The 18477-nt window shown below is 36.2% G+C and overlaps 2 protein-coding genes across 3 annotated transcripts in view; one reads left to right on the top strand and one right to left on the bottom strand.

The window, feature by feature from the left end:
* LOC106674024 (SKI family transcriptional corepressor 2) overlaps window positions 1-18021 on the bottom strand; it is a 216404-nt gene extending 198383 nt beyond the window's left edge. Inside the window, exon 1 of the mRNA XM_024226051.1 lies at window positions 17835-18021. The gene's annotated coding sequence lies outside the window, so the exon portion shown is untranslated. The remainder of the gene's footprint in view (window positions 1-17834) is intronic.
* On the top strand, window positions 7038-14494 carry LOC106674249. Of its 2 annotated transcripts, none has more exons than XM_014406867.1 (8): window positions 7038-7205; window positions 7334-7601; window positions 12085-12156; window positions 12215-12361; window positions 13459-13572; window positions 13640-13813; window positions 13862-14181; window positions 14237-14494. In XM_014406867.1, exons 1-8 carry the CDS (start codon window positions 7136-7138, stop codon window positions 14461-14463), a joined length of 1392 nt encoding a protein of 463 aa, XP_014262353.1. In that variant the 5' UTR covers window positions 7038-7135; the 3' UTR covers window positions 14464-14494. The 2 variants fall into 2 exon arrangements, with proteins under 2 accessions (XP_014262353.1, XP_014262354.1); XM_014406868.2 differs by having other exon boundaries at window positions 7050-7253.
* Window positions 18022-18477: the final 456 nt, after the last annotated feature.

Here is an 18477-nt window from a genome sequence, read left to right as displayed (position 1 = left end):
TTACTGTTTCGTTTAATGGCTGGTTTTAAAAAAAATATATTTTCCCCTAAACTATGTTCAATGTATATTTTAAGATAAAATGCTTCTATTTCATGCAGACTATATGAAAAAGGTGCAATAATGCCCTGGAACAACAAATATTATAAATCAAAAATTCCTTCATTTAAGATGTTCCTCACCTCGGATCCACAATTAAGATGGCACATTGACGCCGTCGAGGTAGAAGGGAAGAAGAAACATGTTTCCTACTTTCCCCGGATGCTGTTATACCAACTATGTTTTAAATAATAAACAACATTGATTAATGCTAAGTTCAACAGGCTATGATCAAACATTGAAAGAGCAGGGTGCGAAAAGGACTGGTTAAGTGAGCGGTAAAAGGGGTCAAAGAGAAGCGGGGGCGTTAATAAAAAGCACTTAGAGCTAGAGCTAACTAGATTTGGCCCGGGTGCACTCTGCCTGCTAATTGGTTTACCCGGGGGTGGCATCAGACCGCAACTAATTATAAAGGCAAGGATGTGATGTTAACTGCATTTTCCATATTTCCCTTGTAAGGCGTCGATGAGGAAGAACCGCCGTCAAACAGGCTTTGACGATTTTAGTTAAATGAGCTTATTTGGTGTTAAAAAAACCTCCTGTAAAAGTTTTAAATCGTTTAGGCAGACTCGACAGCCTCTGCGTGCGACATGCAAAACGGGTTTTGCATTTCGTTATTACCTCTAATTACCGTTATTAGATTTGTAGCTTGCGAAGTATATTTAATGGATGGAAATGTTTGTTTTTCACAAAACCTTCTTCGTCATGCTCCTATTACACAATCCTTATCAAGCTTTCTGATTATACATAACATTATTATTGATTTAAGACATGTTTATATTGCGACGATTTAATGCATGGCATGAAAACAGCATCAGAAAAATTTAGCGCAAACAACATTATTTAACGTTAAACATTTATTCTGGAACAGATCTACCTTCAAAAATCTACATTACTCAACAGGAGGAGAGAGAGAAAGAGAGAGAGAGAGAGAGAGAGAGAGAGAGAGAGAGAGACAGACAGACAGACAGACAGACAGACAGACAGACAGACAGACAGACAGACACATAAAAAAATAAACATAAAGAAAATGGGAGCTTTGATAATAAGAAAAAAACGATATTGAGGAAAAGAAATATATGTACAAATAATAGATGGATGGATAGATAGAAAAAATCATAGAGAAAAACAAAGAAGGTAAGAAGAAGAAAAAGAAGGGAAAGTAACAGAAAGATATACACACAAAAATAAATATAAAAAAGGGGTAAGAATAAAGAAAGAGAGGAAAAGAAAAGAAATAATATATGGACGCCTAGGCAGAAAAACAACAGAAACAGTGTATTATGAGATGTTGTTTGTTGGCCAATTACTGTAATTGGACATCACCGATTATTTTGGAGAATGGGAAGAGGAAGTGATAGAATGAGAGATAAACAGAAAGCGAAAGGCATATTTACATATATAACATAAAACTGACAGAAATATATAATGAACAAGAAATAGCCTAAAAAGCCTAGTTTACATTCAACTTATACAGGGTGTCCTTTTTAGAAGGTCTGGCTGAATTTCTCTTGAAACAATGACGCTATCAGCAAAACAAAAGATGCGTTTTAATATTTTTTAGTCTAGTTTCAAATTTTGACCTTTTCTGGAAAAAAAAATATACAGGTACCTCAGGCCTAGTTCAACTTCAAAATTTCAAATACGACCCTACACATCCTGACAAATCATTTTAAGGGAGTTTTTACGTTGAAAAAAAATGTTGCAAGCGGACTTTAAATTGATCAAAAAAGTTATGGCAAAAAGTCCCTGACCATTCCCGAAGTCCCTGGACAAGAAGAGAGCCATACGGCTTAAAATTGTAAGTTCAGAGTACATCTCTAATTTTATTTTTTGAAAAACCCTTTCAACATTTCGGAGAGAGGAATTCGGATTTTCGCGACAGACTGTAAAATATTCTGCTTCTCGTCGAAATTACGCTGCGGGTTTCATTTTGCCATAGCTTTTTGTCATTTCTTGACTAATTTAAAATCCGATTGCACCATTGTTTTCAGCGTAAAAAAAACCTTAAAAATGATATGTTAGGATGAATAGAGTCGTATTTCAAATTTTCAAAACCCTGTATAATTTTTCTCCAAAAAAAGATAAAAATTTGAAACTAAAAAATATTTTTTGTTTTTTTGATAGCGACATTGGTTCAAGAGAAATTCAGCCGGGCCATCTAAAAAGGACACCCTGTATAGATAGATAAAAAAGGACATCCTCAATATTTTTAATCCATTCTTAGACGACAATCTTTAGAATGTGGATTGTACTATTGGAAGGGTGTTTAAGTATAAATAAGACACAGATAAAACGTGTTTACAAATTAGTTCTTTGTTTATTTTGGTGCATATCTCATTTCTAAGTTTATGCTTTACCTGCTATAAATCAGTCCTTTTTTAAGTGGTGGTTTTAATTGACACAGAATCTCTTAAAATCACAAATGGAAGAATTTAAGCGTATTTCGCCCGGGAACCGAATTATCCATGAAAGTGCATTTTGGGCCGAAAGAAATTTCTTCAATAACTAAAGCTTATCTTATTGGAAGAACGGAGTTTGAGATTTGCAGAAATGGGGAAAGGAAAACGTACTCGTTATAAAAAGTATATAAAAAGCGCCAAGTTGTTTGTTATCAGGATTGATGAGGGGAAAATGCTAAAGCTGCCGTCGGATAGAAGATGGAGGGTTTAGAGATCTATATCTGGCTAATAGAGCGGTCTGAGAGGTGTTGAAGAGTGTAGTAATCAATAGAATTTAAGGTGCGGATCGAGATCAAAGCGACTCGGTTGTTAGTAGGAGTGACTCGATCGTAGGCCGGCCCGGCTCTGATCCTGGTAGCCAGAGACTTCTTTCATCTCATCGCCACCCGTCATTACAAATCAGATTTGACTAAAAGAACCGCCTGGCGTCATTTCACAAGAAGCCGACACTATTGACCCTCTTCAAATCAAGTCTTTTACAAATTCGATCCTCCTGGAACTGGCGGACGCACTCATGAAATTCTACTAAAATTTGGTACGGTTTAATATGCAATATGAACGATCTAAGAAGAAAATCTAGGTACTTTAATTTAAAAAAATACTGAAACCATCTGCCAAAGGTCTAAAAGTTATAAAAGGTAAAAATACTGTAAATGAAATCTAAAGTTCTCTCGTATGAAATATAACTGAAAACCCAATTTTACTACTTACATTTTCTTACAAACTTGTGTGAAGGGGTTTTCCTTAGATGAAATAGCTTGGGATATATAAGCAGGGAGAGACGCTGACTGGCTAAGATGGACGCTAACTGAACCGTCCAAACTAGAGGTTGAACTTTTTAGAAACTCAAAACCTTTGCTTACCAACTTCATTAAAACTCATAAAATTGTTGATATAGAATTTCACATTTTAGACTAAGAATGAGGAATTCATTCCACTTAAAAACTTATCACTTGATTTGGATCTTTATCGACCCCCTGTGTCCCGGAGTCATGGCTTCATGCTCATCCGTCCGCAGACCTCAAGGTGCATAAATAATTTAACAAATGTTAGCTCTTTATTTTATTCTTATCAGCTCTATTATCACTTGGGATTTTTGTAAATAAAAAAAAAACCAAATTCACAACCTTAAGGTTTAAGGTTAAAGGATAAAGGTTAAAAAAATTAATCTTTATGAACATGAGGGCTGTGACCAATATTGGTATATTACGATATTCATCGTGCAAACACCAAGTTTCGTCGAGGGTTCCTGTGTGTGGATCAGGTCTTGGTATTTCCTCTCCCATGGATTTCACTGCTTAGATCGTGATACCAACAGAGAACATGTTCCGCTGTTTCGTCTTTCTAGCAACACCTACACAGGCTTGTTTTCTACTTGTTCGAATCTAAGAGTATGCTTCAGTGTCCGGTCAGCCCTAGGTCTTAAAACGTCCTAGGTTTAGTTAGGTGAGTTGGTGAGATGGCCCTTTAATGAGGTATTTTACGTGCCTTCTTGGAATACATTCCCATTGCAGCGAACTTATTCTTAACTCGTCTTATTGATTTATATTTTTGGCAAGTATGCCGCAAAAGGGTTCAGGGCCGATATGAGACCTTTCGCCATTCTCCCCGTTGCCCTGTATGCCCTAGTACCTCGATTTTTTAAATTTCCTCTAAAGTGTGACACTGAATCTCAAACATCTCTAAATTTTACTTCAAAACTACACAGCCTTGAAACATAATGCAATTTATCAGTAAAATATTTCAACGTGTCCGTGCTTTATATTTTTCATTGATTTTTAACTTACAACTACAGTTAAGCTAAGGTTTTCCAGATTATCGGAAATCGTATCAATTCAGGTCACGACCCGGGGCAATCGCCCCCCTTTTTTCAACCCCCTTCCCTCCAAATAGCCTTTGGTCAGGGCGATAGCGACCCGCCGACGAAACCTTGTTTTGAAGATGCTGGAAAAGCCTCCCCTACGCCATGCGCTGAATACGAGAACAAACCTTTCGATACCGATACGGCAAAAAAAAAAAAAAAACACCGATGTGCGATTTCGCTATTTTGCGACGAAATGTGTTTTTACCATCGTTTCGTTACATAAAGGTATTTTCTAAAAAGCGATTTATTATATAACAAAAATTGTGTTAATTATTATTATTATTACAGTATTGATTGATTTTATCTATATTTTTACATGAAGGTTGGCATAAAGATATTGTTCAGGTTCATCCAATTGATTTTAAAAAAACATACAAATTCTTAAATCTTAAAACCTATGAGAGACCCAGTATACAATCACTTCATAACAAACAGCAGCGAGATTTTTATCGTTGAGTTCCGATCGCGAATCCCTTTTGAAATGTTTATGGATTTCAACTCGCTGACACCAATTGGATTGTGTAATTCAGTCAAGAGTGGAGCGTTTCAAAAGTAGTGTGAAAGTTTTTCAAGCTCGATTAACTTGATAACCGTTTCGTAATCAAAAGTTTTGTTTCGAGCTGTTTTAAGCCGACTGCCAAGATATGAAAAAATCCATGAAAGAATTTTCGATAGGGGGAGACGTTTTGAAAATGTTAACGAACGCTGTCTAATTTTGACTTTACGATGTCAAGTCTGTCAGTGAAACAAGCTTAATTTTTTCTTAAATCGACTTGGAAGAGTCTTTTGGGTATTTTCCTTGAAAAAATTGAAAATGGAACGCTGTTTTGTTGCGTTTTTTGCGTTCTCGCCTTTTATGAGGTTTGCGAGCTGAATTCGTGCGCCAATCGACTCGAAGGAGCCCTTTCCATTTTCTCCCTTGGATCAAGGGTAAAAAGTTGCCTAGTGAGGCCAAAAAATTAGCAGGAATTAAGAATGGCGCTGTTGGAGGAGTATGAAAATATTCGACAGCACTACACCCAAAACCTTTTAAAATCGAGGCCACGTCGAATGCAAGCGGTGGTCAACGCAAGAGGAGGATAGACCCAGAATTGAATATTTTATTGATTGTTTCCATAGCAATATTTTTGGTAAAATTGTTTTGTTTAATTTTTTACTTAGCTATTACTAATATCCTTTAAAAATATCCATTAAACAACAAACAAAAAAAAATAAAAAATAAAAACAGTAACTATTGCAAGTATTTACTAATAAAACTAGCGTGGTCACTTTTTACCTCTAGACAGATGAAGGAAAAATGTTCAGATTGAGAGAAAAGAGACAAGGAGAAAGAAATACCTCCAGCGGGGATAAATTAAGAGGGGAAGAAAAAATGTGAGGGGTGAAATATTTCCATAAAAAATAAAAATATGTACGTAAGCTTTTCTTGCGCCAATCGACTAATGAAAGAAAATTACGGATAAGAAATGGGAACTAAGAGAACACCTTGATGGCATTTTGCCATGTCAAACATTAAAGTTCGCGTGAAAACTGTCTGCAAAGCAGGTTTACATGAGTGTTTGAATAGACTGTCTTGATCACAGTTTGTTGATCGGACTTGGCAGAAAGGTTAAAATAATCGAGAAAAAAAAATAGAAAAAAAATTAAGAGAAAGAACTTGATGGTTCAGGACCACTGGACACTACATACTAAACTATCAGCCGAAAGTTGCAACCACACAAACGTGGCTAATCGATTTGGTTGGCCTGAGGGTATGTACGTGGGTCGACGATTTCTTTGTTTATTATTTATCCTTTGGTGGATTAAGTCTGTTTCCCCAAAAGGAATGTTTTTTATGCCTTTCTTTGGACAAGGAAGCCATGATTTAACTTTTCAAAGAAAAGTTGAACTTACTGAACTTTCCTGTTCAGATTCAATCAACGCGTTTGACTCCTGCAATATTAATGGCCGAATTCATCAATACCAATTTCAAAATTTTTATTGAAGTTGTCAAGGGACTCAGCAAGGCTAGCCGAGAACAAAATATCTTATTCAACCCAAAGGAGAAAGTCGTTAATATTTATTAAATCCATTATATTTAGTGGTCTGATTAACCAAAGTACTTATTTCAATTAATGAATCTTTTTACGTAAGGTCTTGGTTGAAATGAAAAAAGTTAGTGTCACAAGGGGGATTCGAACCCACGACCTTATGACCTCATCGTGACTTCATGATAGCTCAAATGGTGTAGTATTGAGCCGAAGGTCGTGGGTTCGAATCCCACTCGTGACCCTAACTTTTTCATTTCAACCAAGACCTTACAATTAAAGATTCATAGAGAGAGATAAAGATTCATTAATTTGAACAGTTAATTTTTATGTTTATACTTGGAAATTGTGTTTAAATCAATAGTTGTTTTGGGATATTTTTCGTTATGGAGAAAATTAGATTGTACCTTATTAGGAAACTCTTTGGTATATATGTTATTATATATTTATATTACTATGAAAACCTAAATTCATTAGCAAATGAAAGAAAGTTGTTGATGTCCTTGTATACAAATTTTGAATGAAGAAGAAATAAAAGTATAATCGTACTAAAAAATACCTTATGCTAAAATGTGTAGGTATAATTTAAAAAAAAAAGCAGCTGACGTTTATTAAGGTGCTGTTATTTTTAGATTTAGAATTATTCCGTTATATTTTAGTGTTGGCGTTGTTAAAACTTCTCTGAAATGTCTCGACACACGAGAATGGAAAGAATGATTTCATCAAGAGTGGGCGACGATGTGTTCCAAGGATGTGGTAAGCAAGTTTGGAAAATCACAACTACATAAGCGCAGTTGATGTGGAGTAAGATTGTGGCTGAAGCTTGTTCGACGCCTGGCCGGAATTTTCAGACTGATACCATCGTCCTTTGTCTGTTTTTCCAGTGATCAACCCTCTTACAGGACGTAGTTCTTCGAGCCGGCCGTGCTCCCAGGCTTCCTCCATCTCGACCCTCATCGACATAAGATCCAGCGAGGGAAGCGTCTTAGACGACAAAGGGTCTTCGGAAGACGACATGGACGTCGTAGGTGGAACGCCGGACATTTTGACCGAAGAACCTTTGGCCAGACCTGAAAGCAGACGACAGGACTCTACCATGGAGCAGAGCGGGAAGAAAGTCCAAGAGTGGTTCGACAAGTCGTTCAGCCACGTGTAAGTCACACTGTTTTTATCCTTATAAAATATGCGAATCCCTATTTTAAAATACACTGGAATAACAACAGCCAAGTCCAACACAGTCAAAAACTTGACAACTCACACATCAACTACAACCAAGTTAATAATATTTCATTACAAGACTGTCTTTCTCGTCAAACCTCACGTAAACCATCTTTTGAGGCAGTTTTCATATATGCCGCCCACTTAGAACAATTCTTCAGCCTCCTTTCTTCTCAATTATTTTCTCTCTTTGAGACATCATTTTCTTCGACTATTATTTTTCATATATCAAAATAAGTCAATTGGCACAATAATTAAATCATAAGACGTATTCGTACCTTCTTTAATTGAAATGAACCTTAATGCAAGAAAATTAAGGTTTTTAGTTGAGATGAAAAAAGCTAATGGCACGAGAGGGATTCGAACCCACGACTTTCGGCTAGATACGCCTATGCTCTACCACCTGAGCTATCGTGACCTCGATCCGCTCGGGCATCAACTCCCCATCTCAACCCCACCTTATGAGTTTTCCTTCCTTGAGATGGGGAGTTGATGCCCGAGCGGATCGAGGTCACGATAGCTCAGGTGGTAGAGCAGCGGCGTATCTAGCCGAAGGTCGTGGGTTCGAATCCCTCTCGTGCCATTAGCTTTTTTCATCTCAACTAAAAACCTTAATTAATTATAATGATTTCATTGGTCAAGCGGGCCACTAAATTAGTGAACTTAATGCAAGAAATAAACTCATAAATACACTTTTACTTAAGCTCATGATCACAAAGACAAAATTCTTCCGAATAGGACTTCTAAAAAGTCGAAAAAAAGAAGCCAATTTATAATATCAATCAATGACAGTTACAAGGATGACGAGGGGGTGTACTATACCTCTCTTAGGTGATAGTCTACAATAAAATTGTGAGATTTCTCTGTGTTCTCTTTGATGTAAATTTCAAATTTGGTCGTTACCGATTGTTTGGTCTGCTTTCTTCAGTGTATTCAGACTATCACTGACAGTTCATCCCAGAGAGGGAGGATAGGCAAAGCAATACTCGAACTATTCGAGAAATAGAAAATAAATCAATGACAATTACATCAATGACCCAAGAGGGTGTATTATCGCCTCTCTTATGTGATGGTTGATGAAACATATCAAATGGAAAGTGCTCTCAGAAATTACGAACCTGTATGGTTGACTTGAACAAATCCAAACTTGTACCGTTCACAATGAGCAGGAAGCTTAAGAAAATAAATGAGAAAGCACTTACTTTAAAAAAAGATGAAACCGATTTCTCCAGAGAGGCAAAGTTTAGCAGTAGATCTATATCTAGCTACCAGACATATAGACCAAACAATACAACAAGCAAAGGACATAAAAATTGTTGGCCAAAGGTTTTGTAAAAATCTTTTCAAAAATTTAAAGAATGGGAAATTTGTCGAAAACCTACAGGCTGTATATACAACATCAGATAGAAGCCTATCTTCTAGGTTAGGATAGGATAGTACATATCTGGAGCTAAAAATCTTGGAAAAGAAGACCTAAAATCAATATAAATATTGGCACTGAAGGCAATTGCCGCATCGACGGTAAAGTCCAGAGTCGTTTGGGACTGCATTAGAGCCCTGTCAGACATTGGAGAAAATAACAAAATTACCCTTGTCTGGATACCAAGGCACACATGTTTGAGGGGCAATGAAGAGGCCAATAAATTTGCCAAGAAAAGTTTAATGAGGACACCTATTGGCCCTGAACTCTTTTGTGGCTTGCCAATCTGCCAAAAATGCAGATCCATTATACAATAAGCCCTCCGTTCAATGGAAATGTAGCCAAAATGGGAGAGGAAAAGCCAGGGCCAGAAGGATAGGCCCTTGAAAAAGCTTTGGGGACAGGTAAAAAGCCCCAAGATTAACGAGGAGCTCTAGATAATAATAAAAAAATTAAAAAATACTGGTCACAGGGTACAGGCCATAAAGAGGCCAGCTCCTATGTAATCTAATCTAACTTGCCCAACTTCAGCAATGGAACTGGCACTGGGATCTCCAGAGGATGTCATACTAACATGCAAACAAGTTCTTAGTACAAAATGAAATAAAGCCTCACCTAAGAGAAAGCCACCATAAATACTAAATCTTACAAAAATAAGTGAAATAGTTATAATGAAATGAATATTTAAAAAAAGTCCATGCCAAATAAAAATAATGTCAAGAGATTTTTTAGAAAATTAAAAAGCCCACAACTAATAGACTGGCCTTGTTATGGTGGATGGATCCAAACTGGAACATGGCGTGTGGGCAGGAGTTAAAGTCTAAAATTTCAGCCAACTAAAATCTCTGGGTACTATACTATCAATTTTCCATGCAGAAATACATGCAACAGAACTCTATGCACAAAAAATTTTCAAAAAGGGATTAGAAGATATCCCTCAGAGAGCCAAACAGCACTGAAGGCTGGAATGCTTAACTTATCTCCAACTCCTGGGAAAACGAAATCAGGCGAATCTGGTGAAGGACATTAGGTTGAAGGCAAAGCAGTCTGACAAACGAACAAAAACAGGTTCAGAGCCTCAAATTGGCACACCCTAAAGCATACACTATTAGCGTGAGGTATGACGATGTGTTAAGTACAAATTAGACAGCTCGATTGAATAGGATTTCTAAGATATCGAGAAATGGAAGCTAAATTAGTACTTCAATGATAGTTGTAACAAGGATGCCCCCAAGAGTGTACTATCGTTTACTTGTATGGTTGTGTTGGTTCATCATCTGATTGTAGAGGGTATATGTTAAGATGTTGATCATATGCTAAGAGTTTATGTTGATGTCTTAGAGTAATAAAAAAGAACAAATTGAATGAAACAGTTTCATATCAAATTCAAATTGCTTTCAAACTACTAGTAAGGTAGTGTCAAATGAGTCTGGGTGTTAACCTGAACCAAACCACACTTATATCATTTACAAAGGGAAGGAAGCTTAACCTAAAAGTGCTCTTTCTAAAAAATGGAAAATATAACTTTTTCCAGGGTGATGAAGTTAACAGTGGACCAAAATTTCACCTAGAAGAGATTTGTAGACAAAAAAAGAATAACAAGTGTGAACCCCCTTCCCTTAATTATATGGCAAATTTATACTCTTCTCCTGACCTAGTTTACCTTCACACTTTAAAACCTTTTTTTACATTTTATAAGGCGTAATTATCTTCTGAAGAAAGGTTGTCCAAAATAATAGCTCAATAAATTACAAAAAAATTCATGTTTCACCATTGGAAATCTCTTTTCAGAAGCACACTGTACATCCCCCACTTGGCTAATTTTGCTAACTGGCCTGGTTTATTTTTAATCCTTTTATCTAAACTAAGTCAGAAGCATAGAAATAGAAAATAGAAGAGCACTCATCTGAGAATTTTTCTCTATCCTTCCTCTCCTATATTTGAGGTTCTTCATTTAAATTCAGCTTTGTGGTTAAGTGGTAATAAAAGCATCAGTTCTCTGTGCAACTTAAGGTCGGTCGAAACCTTATTCCACATCATGACCCTCAATGCTAATCTAATTTTTAAATAGTTCAAGTCCACAGGTGGTCAAACAGTGGAAGTATTGAGCTTGTTCAACAATTCAAATTTTGAATACACTTTTTTCTATTAATTCAAATTTACAAATTTTTCTTTTCTTTCCAATTTCTTCCAATATTAAGACTGACAGTAGGCATCAGCTTCTTTAGGAACTGCGCACTGTGGCCAGTACTGGTCTGTTGTGAATCATCCAGAGCTCCTCATTAAGCTTAAGGCTTTTCACTAGAACCTGAATCTTTTACAAGGACTCCCGAGAATATTCTTCAGGCCCAGGCTTTTCTTCTCCCAGCAGTAGGAATCTTGGCCTACATAAATTAGCTTTCCAACCATCAGAGGAATATATATATATATATATATATATATGCTGTCAAAGTTTGCAGTATTCAGTTTGCAGTACAACTATTATTCTACTCCTAACACAGCCTATATTTAGTAGTTCTGCCATTAGTTTGTGAGATGGTTGTTTTATGAACTTTTCCGCATTCTTCTGTCCTGGCCTACATTCTTATTGAACAGAAGAGCTATTTTTTAATCTATTGTCTGTTGGATCCACTTTTTTGACAGTTTGGTATGCCACAAAACGCTGCAGGGCCAATAGGTGTCAATAAACTTACCAATATTTTATATATTGGTATATATTTCTAATAAAAATACTACCAATATTTTTATTGGTATTTTTATACTTACAATAATTATTATTGGCCACTTTCCTCCAAGAAACTCTATTTCATTTATATATAAATTTTTTTGCACAAAAATGTTTACAATGCAGTGTACATGGACTGAGTTAGGATGGTAAGGTAAGTCGAGAGTTAGGGATAGTTAGGGTTAGAGTAGGGTTAGGGATGGGTTAATTTAGGTTGTCTTTTTTTTTTTTTTTTGTATTGTTTTGTGACTTGAACAATTATTATTTTCCAGAAAATTAACCAGTCAGATTGCTAAGGATCAGGAGTCAGGACAGCGGTTGGACACTCCGTACTCCCCAGAAATGTATGGATGCCAATTATATCCCAAATTGATTTTCAAGTGACCTAATTGTTAAATTTAGGGTGAAACAATATAAACTCGACTGTAACTACAGCCAGGACGATCCTTTCACGGTGCGTAAGTACTTGCCCGACCAAGGTCAAGAGGAAGAGACTGAAAAATATACCGCAGAACTTTTCCAAGAAAAGGACACGTTTTATTCAAACATGTAATTAGTCATTGTTTATTACATATTTCCCATTCATTAATAATGAAATGACAAAATTTGAACAATAATTACACTCTTCTTGTGGATCTATTGGTAAGTGTCAAAAATACAATTTATTTATAAAGGAAATTCTAACACGTCATAGACTGCAATAAAATTTACAGTAAACCTATCCCAGATCTTTGATTGAGATATGGCATGAGGGGTTGGTATAGAAGCTTACAGGCATCCTTCCTTTTCATACTACCTTGTCTTCAAACAGACCGATACTTCTAAGTAACCAACCTTCTCTATTTATCCCATTCTACCCGGTGCTCGCTTGCTCCTTTACTTTACTCCTTCTTGACAGCTGACCTCTCATTGCATTTCAACACCTTAATTTTCACACATGCCAAAAATATGGCAAACCTCTCAACAAACATTTACCTAGACTACTATCTGGTATTATACCTCCCTCATTGTCCCAATTCAAACCTACAGCCTTGAACTGTGTGGAACAGCCAAGCATCCCAACCTACACAAAATACAATCTGCAAGTCCAAAATCCTATGCACAATTCTCCATTTCACAGAACTCATCACCACTCATAGAATCCATTCTAATCTAAATATACCCTAGGTATCAAAACTTGCCCAGTCTCACTCTAAATTGTCTTCTCATTGATATCCATTAATTTGCAACCTGTTCAACTCAACCTTTCCTCCAATAAAATCCAATCCCTCCAATAAAAAAATCCTATGGACAATATTTGATCCTCCATCCCAGAAGTCATCCCAAACTTAAACTCGCTCTAAATTGTCTCTCACTGCAATCCATTATTTGGCAACCTATCCAGCTTTTCCTTCCATCCTTCACAAGTGATGTAGGCACAACCTGGCTGACAACCATCTGATTGTGTAACATCAACACCCCTGACGTCTGCTGTTGACGTCAAGCCGATCACACCAGATATGTACATATTCAAACAGTATTGTCTGTATATATTTGTAAATACCTTCATTTTTTTTTGCATTATACATTCATTGTTAAAGATAAAATTTGAGATTTTGACCTATGATATGAAATGAAACTTTCTCAATTTATGATTATTTTTACAGGGAGAAAAAAGTTGTTAAGAGTAATTTTACTGAGGCAAGAGAAATTATAAAATCCTTAAATTCAATGGACAATAAAAAATTCACTGAGGAAATTGTCAAAAAAGAGCAAAAAAGGTATTGGTAATTGACTAAAATTTATAAAAATTGAAAGTGAAAACTATTGCAACATATACAATGTTAGACGGGTCACCAAGGGGAAAAAAATATCTAAAGACAAGAAAAAGGGTAAAGGAAAGGCAGCAAATAAAGTCAAAGAGGATAATGATGAAATTGTCAGCAGTCCAAAAATCCAACAGCATGATTTCTCAGGGAATCCAATTATTTTGAACCAGGAGGAAAATCATAGATATAAAAGGTTGAAAAAAAAATTACAGAATTGACATACACTAAAACGGATTTTCAGTTTGTTAGGTGAACTCAATACTTTTATGAAGTCCAACAAAAATGCCATGGTGGGGAAAAGACAAACCTTAAACTTAAAGCCAGTTAATATCAACATGGAAGAATTCGAAGATTGGCTTGACGAAGTTGATAACGGGAATTACAATAAGAACGAGGTCTCTGAGAGGTACCAAATCAAAGAAGAAATCTTCCCAGGTGTTTTTGAATTGCCCACAAACGAGAAGACTGTAACGAATGCAAAAACTGTAAAGAAGAAGAGGCGTCCTCTTAAGAAATCTGTTGAGAAGAAGAATAACTCTGAAGAAAAAATAACTCCAGAATGTTAATATTTTCTCATTTTCTTTTTCTTGTTAACCGAGAAATTTATTATTTTCAGATTCCGATATGCCATATTTGAAACAAGCCTGGGAATGTGATAAATCCGAGACGAAGAAGAACACTTACGCCTTTGAAATGCCGATCGAAGTTTTGGATGAAGAAGTGCTAAATTCATGGCGCTCCACGCCATATTTTCATAAAGAAAGGGAGGAAAAGGTGATTAGGGTCGTACCTGAGAAAAAGCCTGACTGTGACGAAATGGATGTTCTGATCGACATCGAGTAAATAATAAAATAAAATAGGTCTCGCGTGAAAATGTGTTATTTATTCAACAATCAACGCCATCCCATTAACATAATGAGTAAAAACTTTATCAACCTTGACTAAATCTGACACTTTTGTTGTTAGTATTAGATGGCCTAATCAGAGAGCATACCAAACTGTAGGTTATGCCGATGACAATGGAAAATTTATGACAATCTGTCAAATCAGATGCAAATTGCTTGAAATATTGTCTAAAGAAAAGAAAATATCAACACTAAGAATACAATATCATACCCTCCACAAGAAGAAGGAAGCTAAGTCTAGCACTTGATCTAAAACACTCTTAAATATGAAACTTCCTCCAAAGAAAGTACCATTGGTCAAAAGCAGAAATGTAAATAACTAACCTTTGGCCAGAAATTATGCAGAAAAAAAACCAGGAATAAACGCCTGGATAGTGCATTGGTTAAACACCACAATGGTCCCTGGTCACATACAGAGCATTATGGTGACCCCAAAAACACTACATAAGGAGACACAAAACAAACTGCAATAACCAGATGGGGATCTGTCTTAGACATCAAGAACAACCAGAAAAAAATTGAAAGAGTACAGATACTTTGACCTACCTTTCGACTAATAAGAGGACCCAGAACCGTTTCTTTAGAAGTTGCATGCATGATGGCAGGAATAAGACCTATCTATACAGATTTGATGCTACTCGACAAAGTCAAAGAAGGAAAGGAATGGATAACCTCGAATTAGATTGCCCCGCCCGTTTGATCACACTTTTGGATGCATCTGGAAAATCCCAACCTTAATGTGGAAATGGACATAGAGTTTGACTATGTATATACATGATGGTAGCAAGGATGGGAGTTAATGTTGGTTGCATGTACACAATGCTCAAAGGCAAGACTACAATAGCAAGTCAAAAATTAAAAGGGTCATTGCTCAAATAACCAGGCAGAACAATTGGCAGTATCAAAAGTATTATAATGGGTGGATCAGCAGGAAGGTACATAATTAAAATTATGACTGATAGCAAACTCACCCTAGAATCAATGCTCAATTACAGCATACATATGCCCTGATTGAAAAGATCACTAAGAAGACTGAAGTCAAGCCACAAAATAACATTCAAAAAGCACATACCAGCATTGCAGGGAATGAAATCGCTTATCAGATGGCTAAGGAAGCATCCCAGAGTATCTCTCTCTCTCTCTTAAAACAGGATTCTAATAACAGATATTCAGAGGAATGTAAGAAAACACAACGTGAAGGCATGGGGAGAATCATGGAAGACCTTTTTCCCCAAATTTCACCTTACATCTTTGTATCATGAATCTAAAAATCGACCAAAGAACAATACTAATATTGACCAGACACGGAAGAATAGTGGGATACCTACATTCACTTCAGATCAACAGACCTACCTATCCACATGGACAAACACTCCCACAGACAGTAGACCACTTGCTGATTGAGTTCGGTGGTGTCCAACAGGCCAGGTTCCCATTGGTGGAATGCATGGTGATGCATGAACTATGATGGCCCTTGTAGAAAGCGAGTTTTTGAAGTGGGAGTATAAATTAAATTTTTACAGACAAATAAAGAACATATTTGTTTTTCTAGAGCAGAAGAAACAGAAGGAATGTAGTGCTGTAAAGTGCCTGGTGCATGATGAAATAAATATATTTTAAAAAAAGTTTATCTCATACTGTTTATAAGATGAAGGAAGCTAAATCTTTTTTTTAACTCTAAAAGGAGAAGCCATAACATTTTTCAAAAAAATTAAGAGCCTAGGTATAACCCTTGACCAAAGGGTAAATTAATAACTAAGCATTGGCCAGAGATTATGCAAAAAATAGGCGAGTAAACTCCAGGATGGCACATTGGTCAAGCTTCACAATAATCCCGGGTCAAAACCCCTGCATAAGGAGACCCAAAAAAACAACAAAAACCTGAAGAAGGCTTCTCCCATACTCTTCCAAAGGAGGAAAAAGTCACATAGACAACATACACTGTCAGGGCCAATAAGGTACTCAATATTCCACTACCGGCCCTCTTCCTTTCTCATTCACCCAAACAAACAACTATATAACTATATGCACAAATTTATATAAGTGGGACACTTGCACAGGGTTTGCCCCCAAAAACAGGTGCTTGTGGGTCAATTGTGTATGGCCTATCTTCAAACAGGTGAGCACCTTCATTGTGCTTCAGAATCTCGGCGGGCAATCTCCCAGTCATGCTCTTGACCAGCAAAAGCTTGGACGATCCGTCCCATCAAGGCTGCCAAAGTGTTTTTATGATGTTCATTATTGCTTGTACAGCATCACAGGGCTGGTTGTAGTGCTCTATTTGGAGGGCAAGATATCCAAGTTTTCACCACTTCATCTGCACGTTCATTGTCCTCAGCCCGATGTGTCCGGGTACCCAGAAATCTCCAACTCAGTATATCTCTAATAAGAGAACGAGAGGGTCCACTAAAAATTTGTCACCAACAGTCAAAATCGCGCTCACGGAGTAGTAAGTACAGATAAGATAGTCAGAGCCCCCATTGTCTCAGACCGACTCTACAAATTAAGCTTATAATTTATGATTTTCAGAGATCGTGAGGTGCAGTCTGGACCGCATCTCACGATCTCTGAATAATCATCGATTAACGGTCACTAATCACCACACACTTATAATTTATATTAAATACCCCTAACATTATAAATAATTATTGAATATCTCGTTAAATGTAAGACAGGTCCAAGAGACCAAATTTGGAGAGAATAAAAGAACGTAAGTGTTGGTGAGTTAGAAGAAGAAAGAAGAGAACCAAGAAACAACTGCAAAGGCCCGACTGAACAATGGCCCCCTGAGAGGTTAGATTAGCCTACATCCATCTTCCTAACTATATATTCAATATTTTAAGTGAATAAAAGAAAATATGAATGTGAAAGGCGCGATTTTTCCTTTTTCTTCATTGTATATCTATTACATCCTGGGACTTTTCTACTTACAATTTAAACCAATTTTCAGAAGCCCGACAGATAGCTAGACAAGAATTCTCACGATTACAGCTTCTAAGGGAGGAGCATGGAATATTGAACCAATATTTTATGGAATCCAAAAGTGATGGATACAGGAGAAAACCACATCTAGTAAAATCAAAAATCAAAGGCTGCCATTTTTTTTTTTTTAAGGATTGTAGTTTCCACGGTCAATTTTTTTAAAAATAAATTTTGTGTTTTGGTGCACATTTTTTAAAATCACGATATAGTTTGTATAATAATTTAGCCTTTAAATCATGAAATGGAATCTGTGTAAATTTCAGTTTAAAATTTTGTAATCGTCTCAAACAATTTTCAATCTTTTTTTAAAAGATAGGTCTTACTCACAGTTTGTTGTTCTCAGCTAGCCGGATTTCAAGCTTAAAGCTCATCATCGGGTTGAAGAAGATAACAACGCACATCTCTCGGAGTCTCGACACGAATTGTACTAGTGAAATCGCCGGTCACCCGCCAACGCGACGTCGTTCCAGCGAAAAGCTGACTTTTATTGGCGCCCAATTTTGAACGTGCGAAAAGCGGGAAAAAACGGTTTTTATATATAATACCTCTAAATATTATATCTTAATAAATACTGTAAAAAATAGTTTTAAATTAGTGGTTAATTTATATGTATGTCTTTTTATTAATTAATAAAAATTTAAAAACAAAAAATAAGTTCAAAAAAGTTTCTTATTGGAATGTCGCGTTGGCGGTGGATTGGCGGGTTCAGTCTTACTCGTCCAAAGTACGTGCTTGTAACTCTTTCAATTTGATGATGAGCTTTAAACTTGAAAATCGGATAATTAACAACAAACCGTGAGTAAAAATTAGCTTTTATTAAAGATTAAACTAATACTCACCTCATCTTTATCAATTCAACAAATTTTAATTTAATTTTTTTTAAATTTTAGTTTAGGTTAGAATTAGGGATGGCCTGTTAGGTTAGGTTAGTGTATATCTATCCTCACTATATTCAATCTTTCAATTAATT

This window comes from Cimex lectularius, unplaced genomic scaffold (genome assembly GCF_000648675.2).
Source record: "Cimex lectularius strain Harlan isolate CLEC.00 unplaced genomic scaffold, Clec_2.1 scaffold110, whole genome shotgun sequence".
Lineage (NCBI taxonomy): Eukaryota > Metazoa > Arthropoda > Insecta > Hemiptera > Cimicidae > Cimex > Cimex lectularius.
The sequence above is the reverse complement of the archived record's forward strand: the minus strand, read 5'-3'. Positions and strand labels throughout refer to the sequence as shown.

Excerpts from the sequence above, each read along its gene's own strand:
- LOC106674249 (XM_014406867.1), top strand. The coding sequence starts at position 7,136 with ATGTCTCGACACACGAGAATGGAAAGAATGATTTCATCAAGAGTGGGC. Across the intron at positions 7,206-7,333 it reads CGATGTGTTCCAAGGATGTG|TGATCAACCCTCTTACAGGA; the intron begins GTAAGCAAGTTT and ends CTGTTTTTCCAG. Across the intron at positions 12,362-13,458 it reads GACACGTTTTATTCAAACAT|GGAGAAAAAAGTTGTTAAGA; the intron begins GTAATTAGTCAT and ends TTATTTTTACAG.